The sequence below is a fragment of the Phalacrocorax carbo genome, chromosome 4 (genome assembly GCF_963921805.1).
Source record: "Phalacrocorax carbo chromosome 4, bPhaCar2.1, whole genome shotgun sequence".
In the NCBI taxonomy this organism is placed as follows: Eukaryota; Metazoa; Chordata; class Aves; order Suliformes; family Phalacrocoracidae; genus Phalacrocorax; species Phalacrocorax carbo.
Genome location: NC_087516.1, coordinates 51,308,225 through 51,329,089, shown reverse-complemented (window position 1 = coordinate 51,329,089; position 20,865 = coordinate 51,308,225). Strand labels below are relative to the sequence as shown.

At 39.8% G+C, this 20,865-nt stretch overlaps 1 protein-coding gene across 1 annotated transcript in view; it reads right to left on the bottom strand.

The window, feature by feature from the left end:
- MMRN1 (multimerin 1) overlaps nt 1-20,865 on the bottom strand; it is a 45,837-nt gene that overhangs the window by 15,807 nt on the left and 9,165 nt on the right. The window contains exons 2-5 of the mRNA XM_064449953.1: nt 12,932-13,051; nt 10,523-10,629; nt 5,008-5,106; nt 737-910 (exon numbers count right to left, since the gene is read on the bottom strand). Coding sequence (XP_064306023.1) covers nt 737-910; nt 5,008-5,106; nt 10,523-10,629; nt 12,932-13,051 — 500 coding nt within the window. The remainder of the gene's footprint in view (nt 1-736; nt 911-5,007; nt 5,107-10,522; nt 10,630-12,931; nt 13,052-20,865) is intronic.

Here is a 20,865-nt window from a genome sequence, read left to right as displayed (position 1 = left end):
CATTTAGTTTTATCTCAATGTAAGGAGTTCCAGTTCCCTCATCCTGTTTTTTAAACAATAGAAAAGTCCTCTGGATTCTAAAGTGTATAATACAAATAGTTTGGAGAAAACTCCTAGAAAATGAGAAAAAAATTGTAGTTGGGTAACAAACAGATCTTGCTGCAGGGTTCACAAAGAATGGATGCATCATTCTGCTGACGAGGGTCTGGCCAACCTCCTGATCCCTGGCCGTGTCTTTCTTGTCTACAGAAGATGTGTACAGATGTTTATCAAAGGTAGCGTAATATGATCAGAGGCAAATTATTCAGCAGGATGTTTGCCATGTTATAAATACAACCACCACAGAATTCTTTATACGTTTCCCCTGCAAATGTGAATTATGTATTAAAGAATATTACTTAGACTTGGTAGCAAAGCAAATACTACATGCTTTAGCATCTGTCAGATAAACAAAAAACAGAGATAAGAATATTTGCTGAAGCTCTGAGTAAATGAAAATTCCTTGATAGTGGCTTAAGTTACCACGTAGATGATGTGGTACCCAAGAACACAATTTTTTTTTCTCGCTATAAAAGACACTATAACAAATGTTAAACAAATCCCACTATTATGAAATTAAACTAAAAAAGAGCTCTCCCTATAAATGTTGAGCAATAGGACAGTCTATGAATATTTTCAGCATTTTTTTATGGCACCTTTAACTGGGTGACTGATTACATTAATTTATTTTTCTTACCTTTTAGAAAAGACTGGAATTCTCTGCCCTTATCTTCATTGATTTTGCCTTCCAGAGAAGAAAGCATCTTGCTCACATCATTCATTGCACCAGTAATGTTGTCAACCTTCTTCTGTAGAGAAGTCAGTTTCATCTCCTGGCTGCTAATCTTCTCATTCATTTTTTGTGAAAGTGCTGGGTCAGAGAACAAAATGAGAAGAATGGGGCGGGGGGTGGGGGGGTGGGGGAAAGTAGTGTTAAAACATTGTGGGGGAGGGAAGAAAGTATAATTGATTTGAGAGACATTAGCTGGAAGTGGGGTGAAAAGTTTCTGAATTTTTAGTCTTGAGTGAATCATCTTGATTTTTGTCATGGATCATGTATTAGTGACATTCAGCAGCACAGCAATAACTAATTACTGAAGCATCTGTATCCATTATAAAGTATTTATAATTCTACAAGAGTATTTTGAATGGTTAGCATATTTTAATCAGCATAATATTGTTCTTCCTCCACCTAGCACTCTACAGGATATTCAGTTAACTTTTAACTTAATTAACTTAACAGTTAATTTAGTTTTTTCTCTTTTAACACAATCACAAAAGCATTGATATTTGCTTACCATTTATAACACAACTTCATGAATTTGCAAGGCTTGTGTCAAGGAATACATCATCTTTTCAGTGTTGGGGTCAACACAGCAGCAAGGCAGTAAGCCAGCTAATAGATAAATGACTTTGGAATAATCATTAGTCTGTCATTAAGAAAAGATGCCTAACCTGTGAAGTCAAGTTTATTTTAAAACCTACCCAAACTGTTCCTGATACTTGTAGTCTGTTCAGGTATAAAAAGGCCTAGCTGGCTGCTTTTAAGATAGGTAGTTGTGAAGAAGGCCTTGGTTTTGCAAATTAAGATTCCACATGACTTCAGCTAGCTACCTGAGTTTCACAGGTGACAGGAATGAGACTTAGTCTGGGATTTTCAGAAGATGCTGATAAAATTAAATGCTCTAACTCCTATAAGCAAAGCTACAAAATCTCTTCAGCAGTCAGTTCCTTCAACAATTCAGCCTATATGGCCTATCTTAGACACATGATATACTACCCTACATGATTCAAGACATACTATGACTTAATAAACTGCTATGCAAGAGATTCTTTAGCAGTACATACAAATATTTATTAGTGTAAATTTACAGTATTGCTATTGATCTTATGCCCCTCTTCACTATTGCATCAGTGTCTATTCCAATGGCAGTTATAATCAGAAATCATGTAGCAGCACAAAGGCCTAAAAACTGCTACAAAACCCAGCAAGTTATATGTAAAAGGGCATATTCTTCTGACTAGACTCTTACTCTTCAAAATTCCAGTGTGTAAAAAAATAAATGTATCATATCTAGCTTGATAGCATTTGGAAAAATCCAGAAAATTCAATAAATGCACCCAGTTGGTGCAGATGAAGCTTGCCAACACCCGTGAGAATGCTCTCCTGTAAAGGCATGTTGTTTGTAAAATTCGTAACTGGTAGAGCCTGGTGAGTAAGGCTAGCTGTTTTAGGTTAGGATGTTAGCATCTCTAGCTGTTTACTTTGCTTGTGGTGCCTACTTGCACAGACACAAAATTGTGTTTATAACTCAACCACTTAGAGTCTGGCAGTTCTCCCCAACGGCACTGTGGAGACAAGCCATTGATGGATCTTCTTTGTCTGAATACTCATAATAATAATAATAATAATACTCTGTGACAGACAAACAGGTTTGGATACTTCTGCTTCTTGTTGAATTGTTACCATGAGAAAGTGATTTGAGTTCACTACTGGCTCATGCATAGTCACCCAAACTGATAACTAACTTGCAGGGTGTAATGCTTTCTTCAGTTCGGTTTCTGTCAGTTCCTACCAAAGGGGGAAGATAAGTTGCATAGAACCTGAAAGTAAGGTTTATACATGGCACAGCAGCATAGTGGGAGCTGGAAAAAGAATCTGGCTTGTACAGCCCTGGCAGCTGCTGATGGAATGACAGACCAGGGCAGTCAGCTCTGGCCCCAGGACATGTTTACAGGGTTGGCAGCCAAAACAGGTATCTCTCTCCTTCTAAACTGACCCCATTTGATTTAAAAAATAACTGAAAAGCAATTAGCGTGGAGCTCTGAGATTCCATTTTCAGAGTTATTTTTTAGAGCAGAATTCCTGCTAAGTGGCATGTTTTAATGCTCTAACGATCAAGCACACTTTTTCGTATGGGCCCTGTCTGTTTTACTAGACAACATCCTCCTCCCTCCAGCACTGGGAAGCTTGGTTGTTCACATGATATCACCAAGGGGCAACAGCCTTCTCCTTTCTAACTCCCATTTGAAAATACCTTTCTACGTCTCCATGCCAGATATAGTCTTTCCCTCTCCTGCATATGCTTTCTAATTTTTTTATTTGCCTATTATATTTTAAAGTAAAACACATATACAGACGTAAGCATATAAATGTGTGTACTGTCTCCAAAAAACCCTGTGGCAGTCTGGATGCTGACATCCATGCTCCCAGCATGCATGAATATCCCAGCAACAGAACAGTATATTGACAACTGCCACATACCAACCTGAGAACATAACTTGCCTTATTATTTTGTTCCATAAAATTTTTTCAGATATAGGCCAACTGTGTGAGTGACAGTAACACCATAGTGTGTAACAGCTGATGATTATACAAAAAGGCAGTGTAGACAGCCATGATCGAAACATCAACAGATCCAAAAGAAAAAGGAGGTAGTAAGAAAGTTCAAGAAACATGCGTCCTTTACACTGCCTTTCACATCTTGCCCATCTTCTGGCTCCTCACCATGTAAACTACAAGCTACTTTGACAGTATGTAGACAACTGCCAAATAACTAGCATATAATTTGCTGCCAAAAATTTACCTGACAAATGCAGTCTCACTCACTGCTGGGGAGTATATCACAAGCAGAAGATGATTTTTTCAAAAACCTTCCTTATTCAAGCATGTTTCACATATTTTTTTTGTTGTTGCTATTTAAACATGGTATGCTGATTCTTGGCAGTTGTCTGAGTACACAGACGTTCTAAATAATTCTGCATTACCTACATCTCTATACCCTCAAAGGCCTATACACCTTCAGGTGCTACAGACTGGAATATAGTATAGCATACCTCTAAATCATGAATAGCTTTTCATGTTTCTTTATAGTGAACACTTAGTATTTGAAGTCATGGTTAATTGAACGATCTGATAAACGATGATTGTTTCTGCTCCCAGTTTAGTGAGTGTGCAAACACGCCTGGCATGAATAAAATTCCGTTCCCATGAATGCTTATGCAGACAACTACAGAATTAATTTTCTGGAACATTTGTGTTGGTAAACTTTAAATCATACAGATGGTAATGGTAAATATAAAGGGAAGTGAACACACCCAACAATTCTAGAGACTAAGAAATAGAGAAGCTTTTCATGCAGCAGTCATCTAAGGTAACTTCTCAATGTAGATCACTATTTGAATAAAAGCATTGTTGTTACTAACCAGCTCTTACGATGCTGAGGTCTGTACATACCCTTGCAAGAAAACACTGACGTTACGTTCCAAAACCTTACAGCCTAGATAGCTTGAAGTAAACACAGTAGTGAGCAAAGGAATAGTGTAATAAGAAAGAGTCTCAAACATCTGTGTATTAAGCTGTAAACTGTCCCTGTGTTGCTTAGCTATTTGATCATCCTAGATGAAGTAGCTTAGAACACACCTAAGCCATCCTTGCTAAAGTTTGAAGCATCATTGTACCGATTCTGAATAAAGCACCAATTTTTATAAGAAAATATATGACAATTATCATTTATTCAGATAATACAATTAACATCACTAAATTTTCCTTTATGACCAATCCTGGTCTATACTACTTCTAGATTTGGTTTGAGGGGGGTTTTGGCTGGGTTTTTTGGTGTGTTTTTTTGTTTGTTTGTTTGTTTTTTTTCTTCTTTTTTCTGTTAATTCACCTATTTTATTCAGTAATATAATAGTTTAAATAGTTTTATGCAGATCGACTTTCCTGGTTTTAGTTTAGTCATAAGACACTCTATAAATGCTAATCTACTGGTGCTTTAAATTCAGTTTCTTCTGCCTATCTTTATCAGAGGAGCGTACCGCTGAACCATGACTGCTAGAAACTCTAATGGTTCGTTCAGGTCCCTTCCGCAGACAGGGATTTTTCTCAAATTGTTTTTGCAGTGATCTTAGTGAGTGACATGGTCAGTGATTGGGCTAGAGGTGATAGTAATTATAACAGCTGACCTGCCCCACTGGGGTCCTCAGGAGCTCCTGGTGTCCTCTCGCTGACTGTTCTGCTGCTTTCAGCCTGGTTGCTGTGTATAAGTGATTGTGGTTCTTGAGCTAAAAGGGGGAGAAAAAGGAAAGGCTGTGAGTGAAACAGGGAACATGGCAAACAGGATTCCACAACAATCGCTTTCTTTCTCTCTAGTCTATACCAACCTTACCAAAGCCTAATCATCTGCAGTGATTCTTGTTATCTCCTTAGCCCATCACGGTGTGGAACCACATTGATGAAGACAGTGAATGGCTTTATAAATTGCTTCCTGAGATTGGCAGGGGTTGGTGTTAATACTAAAATGTCAAAACTTGCCCTATAATGAACAGAATTTTGAAAACTCCAGGGCTAAAAATTCTAGAGGAATATTTTAGGTCAATATAAAACAGCAGCACAAAGACAATACAGAGATTGCCAGCTGTAAATCTAATTAGGGTTTTTTTATAGCTACAAAATTAGTCAGGTTTGTTGCAACTGATTTTTTTTCTTTTTTTTTTGGGGGGGGGGGGCAGATTATACAATTCTTCAACTATGGAAATCTTCCCAGTAAAGGCAGTGGTGATATTACGATTACCATTTTAAAACATAATAAAATTCCAAATTCCAACAAATATCATCTGAGATTTGCAACTGGTACATACATTAAAAAATTTAACAAAGGTGGTAAGTTTGTAAATATTTTCTCTGGTCACAGCAGATGAGATTTTCTGTGCTTATTTTACATCTCAGCCCAAAGATCCCAAAGCAATTTGTAAAAAGCTAGACTAACATTATTATTATTATTATTTCAATATTACAGTTGGGGAAACTGAGGTCCAGAAGAGTAAAGTGCCTTCCCTCACAAAAAGTAAGGAACAACTGATAGGTTACCTGGGAACTTAACTGAGTTTTCCACCTTCCTGACTTCTCTAGCCATTAGGCTTAATGGTGTCATTTTCATTTCATTATTATTTAAAAAAAATGAAATATGTACAAAGTAGGTTGTAAATTTGCTAGTGTAAATTCATACCAATTTTTTTATATGTTTGCTCAGTTCATGAAACATGTTGAAGTGGATGTTGTTCCAGCTGAAGCACATCTAAGGAATGCCACTTATGTGGCACTGATGTGATTTCTGGTCTTTAGTACAGTAAAAGCAGAACAGCTTGGGTATGGTGACATTACTTTCCAGTTCAAATATTAAAACCTCGCCTGACTATAACGTGAGTTTCCAAGGAAACAGAATAAAATGCTGAATCAAGAAATTCCCTCTTTCATCAGCCTCTTGGCAGTATATAGGAGGATCAATAGAGTACTTTTAAGGATGATTTAAAGTGTTTGAGGTTGTAAATTAAGGGGGGAAGTAACAATTAGGACAGGAACTCAAAGGAAATGATCATATGGACTGAAAGTTTCATAGAATTTACTGAAATTGGCCGATAAGAAATACCAAATTCTCAGATAGCTATAATTTCAACTGCTTCTATTATCTTTCTGTGGCATGGTTATTGACAGGAGTTAAATACTTGCATTCAGCCCAATTCATTACACAGGTTTTATCAGGTGGTGATATGATGATACAATCTATGACAAGGGAGTCAGTTATTTGCCTGTGATAAAGACCAGCTGATCGATGTCCTTTTATTCTTTCATTTACTGATCTTTCTGTTGCTCTAAATTTATTCACTGCCACTGTTAGTGCTACAGACACCAGAGTTTTTATATACTATCCACCATATCTTTCATCCTCCCTATTAAATCAACTGCCCCACTCACAGCTTCACATTGTGGAATACACAAACCCTTACCGTTTCATTTACTTTAGGAGTTTCAAGGTTTTATCGCTGTGTGCCTGTTTTACTAATGTTTTAAACTGTTCAGATAACCCCTGTAAAAGCCAGGACATAGCTCTCACCCCATTGGACCAAACTAGTAATGGAACAAGCCAACAGTGCATTACAGTTTCTAAAAGCGGCAAGGACTGTAGCCAGTGATGCACACACACACAAAACTCAGCCAGAGACAATACCTCATTCTGTACAGTTATTAAATTTCATCACTGTATAGGAAATGTACTTCTCAGGCACCATTAGAAATTCAGGGTTTTCATTTGTGAAACATATTCAGAAGAGTCACCTGCAATACAGCGTCTCCTTCATCATTCTTCTAGTGTGGCTCAGACCTTTTCCAAAGGTCTGAAACACCATATGGTGATTAAGTCTTATGTGTTCCTTGGTCCCACAGCTGAGATTCCCCATCCTAGATGCTGAACAGCAGCAGATGTGGTGGCAGCACCAGACTGAAACTACTCCTTGGGTTGGAAAGAGCCATCAAATGACTTGCATTTGAGACCTTTTAAAAATTGAATATGCTATGCTCAGTTTAAGCTAAAAAGATAAAGTGTAAAATAGAAATTAGATTTCTAGACCCAGCTTATAGGTGCCATTTACAATAAGAAAGCAACACCAACCAAAAAAAAAGCAGCATTTCAAAATGCTGAGCAATGAAGAGCACTTCCAGTTTGACAAGGAGCTTCAGGATCTTCAGCACTTCTGAATATCAGGTAACACACATAGGGATCCACATTAGGCTCCTATCATTTAATACATTGGCCTAGATGTATAATTTATTGTCCCATGTATTTTTAAACACAGCGTGCAAAATGATTTCTGGGAATATTAAAAATATGGAAATCGGATCTTTTTCTCTCAATATATTTTTGATGAAGCAGGAGCGGCTGAAGGGGAATTCCTGTGGGGAGTTTGGTAGTTTCCTCCCATTCCCTATGTTTCAAGGTGAATTGCTACCTTTTGTGTCTGCAGCTCACCCCATGCAAAGGATAGTGCTCGCTCCTGTGCAGAACATTTTACAGCCATCTGCTGGAGAAATGACTTCACTACCATGTGAGAGAATTCAGTGCTAACAATGGCAATGGCATTGTCAGCAACTCTGAGAACCAGCTGTTTCCTCTAAACCACTGCCAGGGCAGATGAAAATTACTTCATATACATTAAGTCACCTCAGCCTCACTCCACAGTAAAGGTGAATTTGAACACAGCATGATCTACATTTGAAGATGCATCTTCCAGTTCTTTAAATCATTTGTGGTACATAATACAGTGTTCAGGGACGACACGCGCATGAGCATGAGCAAACTGGGATTTCTTCCCCTCAGACATTACTACATGCACATTGTTTTCTCCAGCTTAAGGATGAAAAGTTAAAATAAAGCTGTGTTTAATAAAAACAACACATCATGAATGTTGCAACTCAGAACTTACAAGCCCTTTCATTTTAGCAGTTTTGCTCCCAGTTAAGTGATTAATATTCCCAAATCAAAATAATAATGTTTTATTTGTTGAATTGTCCATATTGTGCTGTTTCATGAGACTTGTAAGATATTATGTCTACATTTTTCCCTTCTTATAAAGTTTCTTGTACAATTGCATTGTCCGGGCTGGACTGGGATCCATGTCTTACCCAGTTTGGTCATGTGTTGCCATATAGGAGGTAAAGTTAGAAATAGTGATCTGAACACATCTCCTCCCAGAGGCTCTTCTGTCTCACTCACCACTACGTTACCTCAAGAAGCATCTGTAATGAAGTAGTTACAATAAGACCACCCAATACGGTTTACAGATGTCTAGTAATAACTATCAGATGGTGACAAGTGTTTCCTCCTGCCTAGACTATCAGACTGAAATAGTTATGTATGATTTCACTTAGTTTGAGAGAGAAGCTCAGCCAGAGGCACTTTGAAATAGCATTTGCTACAAGCAACCCACATCACATTAACAGTGCTGTCCCAGGATCCAAAATATATTGTCAGAATACCCCAGTTCCCTTGGCACACAAACCCTTCGGTAACAGTTCTGTTGTTGAGCAGATCAAGTGCAGAGAGGCCAAGCGGAGGGCTCAGCCACTCTGGGGAGCCTGTCAGAGCTTACATTGTCTCTCCCCCTGCCGTTGTAGAAACGAAGTGCCTGAAGACAAGGCTATTGGGCTCCCAACTGTTCAAGTTCATTAGCTGACGTCCCTTCATGGGAACTGAATAATACAGGCAGGGCTTGTGCTGGTGGTCTTCTCATGGGAGGCAGCATTCCAGAAGCGGGGAAGAAGAGCCTTTCTGACATAACACCTTTCATCCCAATCTCTTTAAGCACTTCTACAGGCATTAATTAATTAAATATCCCAGTGCCCCGTGAGATAAGTGTCATCTCAATTTTCTAGATGGGTAAACTTGGGTATGCAGATTATAAGTGGTTTCCCGAAGTTATTCAGCAAGCCGGAAGAGGTTTGAAAATAGAACCCAGGAGATGTAATTTCAAACCTGCTCCTGTAACACTTGACATTTTCCTTTATTCTTATTTTTATACAGATGCCACTACAAATTGAGTTATAGAGCTTTTTTCCTGGTCAGTGCTTCCCTGTTGTTTTGATGCCATTTCAATTCTATCAGCTGTAGCCTCCCGCTTCAATAAGCATTTTTTAATCTACTAATGCTTGCATTTTTAAAAAAGCAAACCTTCAAAACATCTGATCCATTCTTACTGGGCAGCCTTGCTGATTGTGTCCTGCATTAACAGACGACTCCACACTCACCCACACAGAAGAGAATTCAGTCCCTGCTGAGGTTCTGGCTCTTCAGCATTGAAATTTCCCTCCTGGATGTGAATAACAGTGATTTCTCTTCATTCTTCTACATTAATTTTTAATCACAGCCTCTACTTTACCACGGCTGATTGAATTCCCTACCACATCTAATGGCCTTTCTTGTAATATTCATTCATTTAAAATATGTATGCTGATGCCATATCTTATTTTTCAAGGGCTGCTTGTTTAAGGCCAGCAGCAAAGAAATAGCTATTATACAGATGTTAAACTACAGTACGTTGCCATATGTTTGATCACCAGGGCAGAGGTAAAACACTATTCTGTCAAAAAAGGCCACAATTATACTGGGATCATGTGTAATACCTAGTAAAATTCAGTCACTATTGAAATGAACAACAAAAGTCCTACTAAATTCAGAGTGAAATGAAGTTGATACATTATTTTATCATGTCTAAAATATGTTCTTAGAGCCTGAAACTGAAAGCCAAAAGAGTCACAGTACTGTAAATTAATTTTACAGCAAGTATTCGATAGAGGACCTGAATTTAATATCCCCAGCACTGCAATACTCGATAACTAAAAGGTCAAAAGCAGAGATGCACTGAATACAAACTTCATATTTTAGCAAAATGGAATAAGGCTGAAGATTTTATGAGTTTTATTTAGAGTGGAAAAGAGGGAAGGACATTCTGCTTAGCTATTCTGGAAATTCATGTGCAGGGAAGAGTCAACATCCCAAAACATTTTAGTTTACTGTACATTTTTCCTGATTTCAAATTAACAGGAAGGACTGTGCTGATTTTCAGCAGAGCCATTTGCTTGCAAATCAGATTGCATTGTTTTCTTTTGCTGAAGTGAATACTTTCAAATCCTTACACCCCTACTCACCTTTAGGTTGGCAGTTTTGCCCACTGAACCCAGGACAGCACTTCCACTCCAGTGATGTAACTATTTTATGTTTGATTCTGTAGGCTTGGTGTGTTGTTGTCTGGGACCTGCAAAACAAGGACGTTTTAAACCTATTTTAGGTGACCAAACAGGAGTTGTAGGATACCTGTAAAACTACATTATATTATCTTACATGTCCAATGTACCCTTTTGTTAACTGCTTAAAACTGAAAGTGGAGCCTAAATAGAGTTTCATGTTTCAATAGCAATCACAGTTTTAATATTACAGCCTTCAGATCATCTGCATGGATTTTAAAGGAACCTGACTGATGTCTATTTAGCGCTGTCAGACTTCTTCCCTGAATATCTTATTCAGGAGTCAAATACTGCTAACTTTTATGGAAGGTATTGCCATTAATATCTACTACTCTGGACAGAGTGAGCCAAAAATGCAATTGTGAAATACCATTTTCTTTTAAATCAGTGAAAAAAAGCATTCGCAATGAATTTATGCCACGTCAATTCACATTTAGTGCACACTGGAAGCCTTCCATTCTGATTATTTTAAACAAGATTATACCAACATTAATCTGATAAAGCATGAAAATTTCCACTCCGGAAGGTCCATGTAAGGAGGGTATGGCTATGTAATTGTGATGCCTCAGTTATTACAATTACAGTATGTAACTGCAGAGGCAGCAGCAATTTTGTTTCTGTGTTCCAACACATTCCTCATGTCCTGGCTACCCCATCACTTCTTTTAGCTTACTTAATTTCAGAGAAGTCAGTTTAGAATGAGCATGATGTAGTAGGGCATACAGAAGAAACTAACTGCAGCAAGTCTAGTCACCTCTTTTCATATGTTAAATACAAAGTTTGAATAAAAATAATATCTCACAGTTCTGCTAGTTGTTAAACACTAAGATGAGGAACACCTCAAATCTCAGAAAATGCAATGATAAAATGGTTACAGAACTGTTTTGGACACACAATCCCTGTCTAAATCATTCCAGAAAGGGTGACCAATTTGAAGTCTCTCAGACCAAAATATATCCTCCCAGTGAATTAAAAAATGCCACCTTGTTTTACACTGTAGTTAATCTCATCACCCCTTCACAAGGAATGTAATATTATATATATTAAAATTCATAGCAGCTGGCAGGAGCCTTGCATGTGTCCCCAACCAGCTTTGCCTCTGAGAAATGGCTTTTTCAGCAGCAAGAACTCAATAAAGATTAAGGTGAACTGAAATCAAGAGACTTCTCTGTTACTTTGCTGTATTGAGGGTCTTATTTTATGATAAAACTACCTTATTCTGCATTAGCATAATCCATTCCTGAAAGCACTCATAAAAATGAAGTGTCCATGAAAGGAGTTAATCAGGAATAGCTATTTCAAAAATAACTCTCCACGTAGACAAGCCTCAGAATATATATAGTACAGACTTATTTACAGGAACAGCACAAGGAGCTAATTTTCCTACAAAAAAGAAAGCAGAGTTATTGTGAATCTTCTAGACTGAATTAGAAAAAATACGGCAACATTTCAGCCACAGGGTCCATTCCACAGTTTTGCAGTACAACCGACTATATTTCAGAGTCACCGAATCCTAAATATACTCTATTCCCAGCTTCACTTCAAAGCTTTAAGCATGTTCTGCCATACCACCTAGAGGACAACTCTCAGAACAGTCAAACTGAGAGGCTTCTGAAATTTTTCAAGGTAAAAATATGTTTCAACCTCTGTTTCATTGGTGCTGTTTCAGTTTGCCATGTTCCAGGCCCATGCATTAAAACCCAATTTCATTTACTACTGAAATCCAATGTTTGGAGAATACAATGAGGCACCCAAAACACAAAGGACCATCTGAATACATTTAACAGAGTTGTTATTTCCAAGTTGTATCCAGGCCAATTACTTTTCTACGTTCAGTGCCTGACCAAAACTGTGCCAAAAACAAGCACCCAGCAGAGAGATAATAACAAAACCATTGATGCCTTGGGGAAGCCTTTTTCTCCAACAAAGCACAAACTCGGAAAACTGCACAGAAAGGATTTTCTTCCCACCATGTGCTTTAAAGCTTTGTACATTTGCACCTTTCCTTGCAGTACTCCAGAAGAGGAGAGCAGGCAGCAGGCTTTCTTGAAGACTTTGAACTGATCAGAGGGTGCCAAAGTGAAGGCATGCCAAGTCAGGAGCTTTTATACCTGCTATAGGGACAAGGCATGAGCTTTTATACTTACTATAGGGACATGTGAAGATGAGACCTGGAAACATGCTAATCTGCTCCCTCCTGTTTTCATTTTCATTTCTAAAGTCATGGTTGTATGACTTTAGTCATGACTTTAATTATGCAGCTGGTGATAATTAAAGTACTTGCAAGTACTCTTTCTTCCTAGTTCTACACACCTCTGAGGACAGGAACCAATACGCCAAGTGCAAGGCTTCGCTCTGCCTGATGAGAAGGTTTCCAGGTTGTCCACTACCACTGTAGGTAAGAGTCTGGTATGAACATAAGCACACCAGTTCCTGTAAGAGACAGAAGATAAATATAATTAAAAGTACAAATAACATTTTCCACAATATGATGATATATTAGACTTAAAGGGCAAAGTTAAACCCCTAATTTAGGGATAGGACTAAGTTATGAAAATTAAGATTGGTTCCTCTCAGACTGACAGTGCAGTCTTAGGCAATTACTTAGTCTTTGTGCTTCACCTACCGATTAACAACAAAGAAAACAGACAGTCATTTCTCCATATATTTCTACATATACTTATATTGCAAATCTAAGTTTTTCTTTGTAAAAGTTCATGGAGCACCAAGTACAAAGAAGCTCTTCTAGACTACAGTAATGACAGGTCTTAAAATACACCTATATTTCAGATCACAGAAACTGTTTATCCAGAATTTAAAGGATTGTTTAGTAAGGTTTTTAATCACCCATATCTTTAACTTTATGGATAGAGATTTCTACTCTTCCTCCCTTTCCCCAGCAATATTGTGAGTACATATAGACTGTGTTTTGCAGTACACTTTGAGGTCGAAGCCACACACAGCAGTAACATGCCGTAGCTCCATGCTTGCCTGTGCCACTGGCTACCCACCCAGAGAAGGAATTCACATATGAAATGATCAGACTCTTGACCACTGCGGTACAGAATATAGGAGCTGGCAAGTGCAAGGCCAGGTTTGGTGTTTTTTAAAAAAGGATTGTAAGGAGGCTGTAAGAAACCACAAAATGTTAAATCAGATTTTGAAACCAAGTGTCTTGGTAAAAGCTACATTAGGGAACAGAATTAAGTGGAAATTATAAATTGGATAATGGCTTGGGACAGATTTGTAGATGGAAATTGTGCCTCAGAAATCTATTGGCGTTCTCTGAATCAGAAGCAGGTAGATAAAGGGGTCATTTTCAGAGGTTTTTGGCAAGGTCAGTCACCAAAAGCTATTAGAGGGGGAAGAAAGGAATCCATCACAAAGTAAGAGGATAGGTCATGTTATAGATTAATAAGGTATTAAATCAGAGAGGTGAAAGACTAGTTAGCTTTCTCAAGAAACAGTTTATCAGCAGAATCCCACATGAATTTGTAATAGACATTCATTAATGAGGGGGAAAGCAGGTGAGTAGGGAGATGACAGAGTTATGCAAAGCTAAGCAAAATCATTCTATGTAGTAAATCTAAAGCCCATCTTGAAGAATTGCAGAAATCTCATGATACTGCAATTCTAACTAATTGTCAGAAAAGGGTCTTGTAATGCAGAGTTAGGCATAAATAGACAGTCTTATACAGACTGTATGACTACCTAAATTAACTATAGTCAGGAAAAAGATCTTGGAACCATAGTGATTAGCTCTTTGAATATGCCAATTTAGTATTTTGCATTAACTAAACTAGCGAATCAAATACGTGAAATTCTTAGGGAAAGACTAGAGGACAAACAGAAATCACCACCATTTTAGTACATCAACTCCTTGTTGCTGTATATGAGTTAATGGTTCAGTACAGAATTCAGGTCATTCCTACATCCAAAAGAGAGGTGAAAAGAAAGATACAAAAAGATGAAGAGCAGGAGGGATAGGAAGTCATGGCATTCATAATTCTGTTGGTCTTGTTATCACAAAGAGGCATCAGAACAAAACAGGTTTAAACCTAAAGAAAGAAAGAAAAAGGGGCCAAGGCGGTATTTCCACAAACATAGACAGTGCCAGGTTTGGAAGTTTGGGAAATCAAAATGGATCTTAAAAAGCAGTTAAATGATTTCATGAAAAAACATGCCATTACGGTGTTGTTGGTTTTGGGTTTGTTTGGTTTGACTTTTTTTTAACCATAAAGTTGTAGCTATAACCTGTCTCAGGAAGTCACCCAGCTGCACGTCAGAAGGCACCTGAAGAAAGTATTATTGCATTTCTGCTGGTGGAACAAATGTCTCTTTGGTCTAGTAATTATTTCCCTCCCTCCCTAACTTAGTACAGCCTTTCTCAGGGTCATACATTATTCCCCTGTCCATGCTGAAACACATTTCATTTTTGACTTGGCAAGTTAGTGACAAGACATTGTTTCAGTTGTAGGGCTGGTGAACTTGCAAGTATTTCCATACCAGTATTTGTGTATGAGAATTTAAAGTTCATCCTCCTGGGTAAAGTTTTGCTGCTAACCTTTGCTTCCAGCTGTAGTGGTTCTGTTAGTGTTTCATAATCCAGTAAGGAAATATATACTTACCCCTGAAATCAGTAACTTGCTATGGGCTCCTTACAGTAGAAATCAAAATACAATTGAGACCAGATTAGTTCCATTTACTTAAGTGGCATTAGTACTGACTTACACTGCTTCAAACAAGAACATCAGCACAAAACAGTATCAGCATCTATCCTTAAGTGATTGCTTTTGTCTAGTGAGATCCTACCAGTGCACTCACATTAAATTCAGTAGTGCTTTACTTGGAAAATGATTCCTGAGGAAACAGCAGGATAAGCTAGGAAGTAAGATGCTAAGTAAGGCCAACAGACGGAACCTCTCAGTATTTCTGCTGCCAGTATTGTGGTGCTCCCTCACACAACACATATTGTTTAATTGATTAATAATGTGTTTCATATAAAATGTGGTTTTATTGAGTCTCTTTGATCTGATTTTGCTCACTCACTCTCTACTTCCTTGAGAGTTTTCATTAGGATAATATTTCTTTTTAATTGGGTATAAAAAGGCTGTGCTTTTGTTTGATCCTTCCTTTATGTTCTGTCTCCTCTAGCTATAGTATTTTCTCTGTGTGTATAAATTAGAGACTCCATGAATAAATATTTACTAAAAATTAAATGCAGCTCTCAAGCATAAGCTTGAAGATTAGGTACTTCTCTCACTAACTCTGTAGAAGCCAGGATCAACTCTAAGCAAGTTTGAGACACATAAAATTGACAGTCTCAAAAGGAGACTTAAGTCTTCTGAGTTTTGCAGAGGGATCATGAAGTTACACCACCCCTCTGGTTGGGGCATATGGGTCCTTTACAGTCTCCTGTATCACACAGAGACACAGATCAGTAGTAACTAGATAATAATGATATTTGCAGTTAAACATTGTCAACAGTAAGCCAGAGAGAGAGCTTGTAGTTCCATCCCTTCCAGCACACCTCTGCAGCAGCAAGGGAGGATGGACACCTCTTCTTGCCAAGTGCCCAGTAGGAGCAGGACATGGCAGGGCACTTCGCTCCCTTACAAGCACCACCAGGAAGACAGCTTTTCCATGGGGCGTCCTTGCTGAGTGCCAGGGAGCAGCAAGAGCAAGGTTTCTGCCTGACAGAAGGTGAGCCAGGAGGGGAAGGGCAACCACACAAGCTAGGCACCGGCCTCACCAGCAGCATGTGGTACCACAGCACCAGAGACAGGCAAGCAGCAGTAGGGTAATAGGAACAGATCAATTAGAGGCCTTGCACATATCAGGCAGAGACAAGGTAACAAGTCAGGTCCAAGAGGACTGCTAGAGACAAGTACCTTTGTGAGGAAAACAGGCTCAAGCCTGGTTTTAAATGGAGCCCCAGAACCATTAGTGTGGGTGGAGGTTTCAGGTTAGGTTGCCCAAGGCACTACCACTGAGCTCCTTTCTCACTACATGCATGAGGTCTCTTCCATTTCACAGCTGTAGTAAGTGTTCTGCATATTCATATCCAAGATTAAAAACCATATATTTCTCTGAAGGGCAACACAGAGATAAAAAAAAATAAACCACCAAAAAACCTCAGCATATGAATGGGATACTAAACGTTTCTTAATAGATGCAGAAAGTGATACTGGGCCAGACTGACACTGGTCTATTCAGGAGGAACTCTAAGTATGGTGGTTTGCTAATGATTTAAGCTTGGTGTAGAGAATATAAACATCTAAATTCCTGAATAACTCTCAGCAATTAACTGATGACATATAAGTCTGATCCAAAGACCTCTGGGGTGGTAACAGCACCTCAAGCAGTTGTTCAGTACCACACCTCTGTTATTGTTGCAAGTTAGCTGTCTGCAAAGTAAGGAACTAAGAGCTAACACCTTGGGCAGCTGGGTGCTATGCAGGCCACCTCTGCAAATCAAGAACCCAAATATAGGAGTCAGAATTCTAAAATCTGGGCTACAATGAACCAGCCATGAGGTTAGGCCTGGAGCTTGTGGGTCCGCAGACTGTGCTCCACCCTCGCGTGCAAACCTGACAGCTCACCAGAGAAAGGGATTAAGCAGAAGACATACAGTGGCGTTCTCAGTGCCAACATTTTCTGCAGTGCATATGGTTGGGGTATAATTTTTGGTAATTGGATTCAATTTTATATCTGAGCAAATGTGATCAATGAAAAGATAAAACAATGAAAACAGGCATAAAAGGCAGTTGTAAAATACATGAAAGCCTTGGAATACAGATAGTTCAGTTAAAAAAAAAATCTTTTTAAAATTCATCATGTAAATCTACTAATTACTATTATTATCGAGGGTGGCTAGCTTCAAGGTAACAACTATTGCAACTTGCCCATTTGGAGATGCCCTCCAAAGGAAGACATAGTACAATACATCTCAAATGTATCAGTTAAGGACTGCTCTTGGTTTTTAAAGATAGTCTGAACTCAGTCTTTGCTCTCTACCAAAAATTTAACTCAACTGAAGTAGACTGTTTCTATTTAAAATATTTAACTCATTCTTAAGCTACATGAGTGCAATGTCTGAAGCTGTGGTTCTCACATGGCCCAGCAATCTTTGATCAGACTAAATTGGAGGAAATATTCACAGCAAAAGAGCCCCTGGTGTGACTCATAATTAGGTTTACGCTACCAATGAAATAAGCTCATTAAGAGATGTTAAGAATGTAAATATAATTTTGAAATCAAATTGTCTGAAAAAATGTAGATTTGGAAATAGAAGATGAAGCGTGGAGGAAGAACTATGACAGGCTGTGTTAATGCAAAGGCAGAACAGAAGACACTGATTTGCATAACAGGACTTTAAACCTGAAAATCCTCTTTACCCTCCATGGAATAATACAGGAACACAGGCTTCTAACATGCAGATTTTGTTGAGAGCTTCAGGAGCCTAGTGTTTCTTTTGCATTGAGCCTGAATTCAATCAGGAAAGCTGTATTTAAAACCCAAACAAAATCCTCATAATATACAACAGAAAGCCAGCCTGGAGAGAGCAGTGCAAACCCCGACTGGCAGAAAGCCCATGTGACAGATTTCATCCTCCTCTGGCATGTATTGGCCAGGAAAACTTGCTGGTAGCAAGGTGTGGGAGACTACCTCTGAGCCCTCAGGCCTTTGAAATAGCCTCTTTGCTTGTGATATTTACAGCAGTATTTCCGGTTCAAATCAAAATACTGCTATCCCAGCTCTGCATCACGTGCAGTTTGACCATATTTGAGAAGTAGGGCATAGTACGAAGGGCAGCATTTGTTTCTTTTGCAACCAGTAGCCTGTCTACACTGCAGCCTTGGCAGGCCTGAGTCCTCTGGGTTTTATGGCCATTGCAAATTCAAAGTCCTGAGTAGCTAATGGGCCATGGAGCCTTCCTGTGCAACTGGAGCAAATCACCTACAACCAGCAGGGCATTAGTGGGACCCAGACCATGCCTTTAAGCTTGTCCTTAGCTTTTGGGATTCTACACCTCCTGCACAGCTTCTTCCGATCTTGCATTAATACTCTCTTGGAAAAGTTTTCTTCTTTTCTGTTTATACCAGTCCGGGTTCTTTTTCCACAGAGAAAACATTCCCGTGAAGTGTTTCTTCATTTCCACTATTGGCCCAAAAATAGAAAGGGTGCAGTGTGGAGATAACTGTGAAACAGAAGTAGTTTTGGGGCAATTGTAAGCAAGGACTTGCTCACACTGTGTCTGTGGCAAGAAGCCCAACTGCCCAGTCAACAAGAATACGTACCAATAATACAGGTGTTTCCCTCAGCTGGAAAAAAGCTTATTTCTGAGAGTGTAAAACAGATTACCGTAGTGTTTCCCTGTGTTCAGCTGACTCATCCTCAGCAATTTGCATCAACCTCATGATATGAAGGTAAACATATATGGTGTGAATTACTGGGCAACATCTTAGAACTTCAAAGGGCTGCGATGCCCACAAAAAAGCATCTTTCCCATCTGCATAAAGAAACCACATGGCTGACAGGAAACTTGCCCTGAGATGCACAGCTAGGAGACAAGTAGTAGATAATGTTTCACCAGTAGTGATTTACTTACTCTTGTTTAATCTTTCATAAGCAGCAAATACGGTTTCTTAATTTACTGTGCAGATTTCTGAAGCGGGACTTGACTTTATATGATGAGAAATACCCCACTTGGTTTGAATTAGCTGTATAAGCATGTGCTCTTATATATCCCTGGCTCCTGATTCAGGGGACACGTGCCTGACAGCACTCAGGAGCCCTTAAGCCCACCATCGCTTCACGGGCGTCTTGCCAGCACTCTTAAAACCCTCGTATAATGCGCAATTAGCAGAGCTTATGCTCTGCTTTACCACCTCTGGGTGGCAGCGCTGGCGCCCCGCCTGAGCTGCCCGCCAGCTCCGCAGGAGCGGCGAGAGGCTCACCCCCCCACCCCCGCGGGCTGCCACCACCAGCAAGCCGGCGCCTGCCTGAGACTATCCCCCCTTCCCAGGCCCGGCCCTAAAGCCGTGGAGCACGGCGCCTGGCGGGGAGAGGGGTGGCGGGCGTGAGGCGCTGAGGCGGGGCGCTGTGAGGCGCTGCCGCGCGGGGCCGGCAGGTGGCGGCCATTGCCCGCAGAGGCGGGAAGCTGCCGGTGGCGGTTAGCGCGGGACCGGGGCCGTATGGGCCGTGTGGGTGCGCCCGTCCGCCACCGGCGCCCCGCTCACGCCGGCTGAGGGGACCGGGATGGGTGGGTGTCGTGGCCGTGTAAATCGGGGTACACGCCGGAGTGGAGCTTCATCGCTTTGTACCGGCACCCACGGTCAGGGGGAGCCCCGCCGCCCTCTGCTGAGCTCCCGTGGGGCGGTGGTGAGGGAGAGCAGAGAGCCTGCAGGAAGGAGGGCAGCCAACGGAAAACGTAAATTTATTTAGCTCCAGAGAAAGCTTTCTGTGACTGTTTGCTGGTAAAGTTATCTGGTCTATGACAGGATTGTTCTGAATACATTGGCACTCAGTGGAAACATCTCCCTTTAACTTCAGCAGGCTTTGAACCAGACCCCTTGACACCGTGATACCTGATGTTGCTGAAAAACGAAACACAATTTACACTAACATCAAAAAAATATAATTTCCTCAGGGTGCAAGGGTGAGTGGAAGTTTATGAGACTGCCCTTCCACAGCACATTTCCACTGTAAGCTGTTCTTTGGGTACACAGCCAAGAAAAAAACCCAAACAACCCTCACATAGCCTGCCAGCTACAGAGCGTCAGGTATACCTGTACACGTTTGCTTCCATTTGCTTGTAAACACAGATCCTTGTAAGCGATCCTAAAGCCATACAACAGGAACACCAGTGGCAGCCAGGCCACAAAGGGTATAGATTTTGCCCTGCCCCTTTAATATCATATCTGAAAATGAGTTACTTTTATCCGTGAGTAAATTAGATTACCTGGCTTTTAATAGAAATGCTATTGAATCACCACAGCCGAACATCACTGAATCATGAAAATAAGATTATTGTGTTGCTGAAGGAATACAAAAGGACCCAGTGCTGGAGCCGTGGCTAAAGTCCATGCAAAGCTTGGTGGTTGTGCCTCGTTCAGACTGGATGCAGTTGATTGGTATTTGACAGAATGGTTTATGAAATACTAATCTCAATTCTACCCCTGTTTTCATTTTGTATTGTCCTTTACATCTCAGCAAAGGGGGTATAGAAAGATGCTACAAGCATC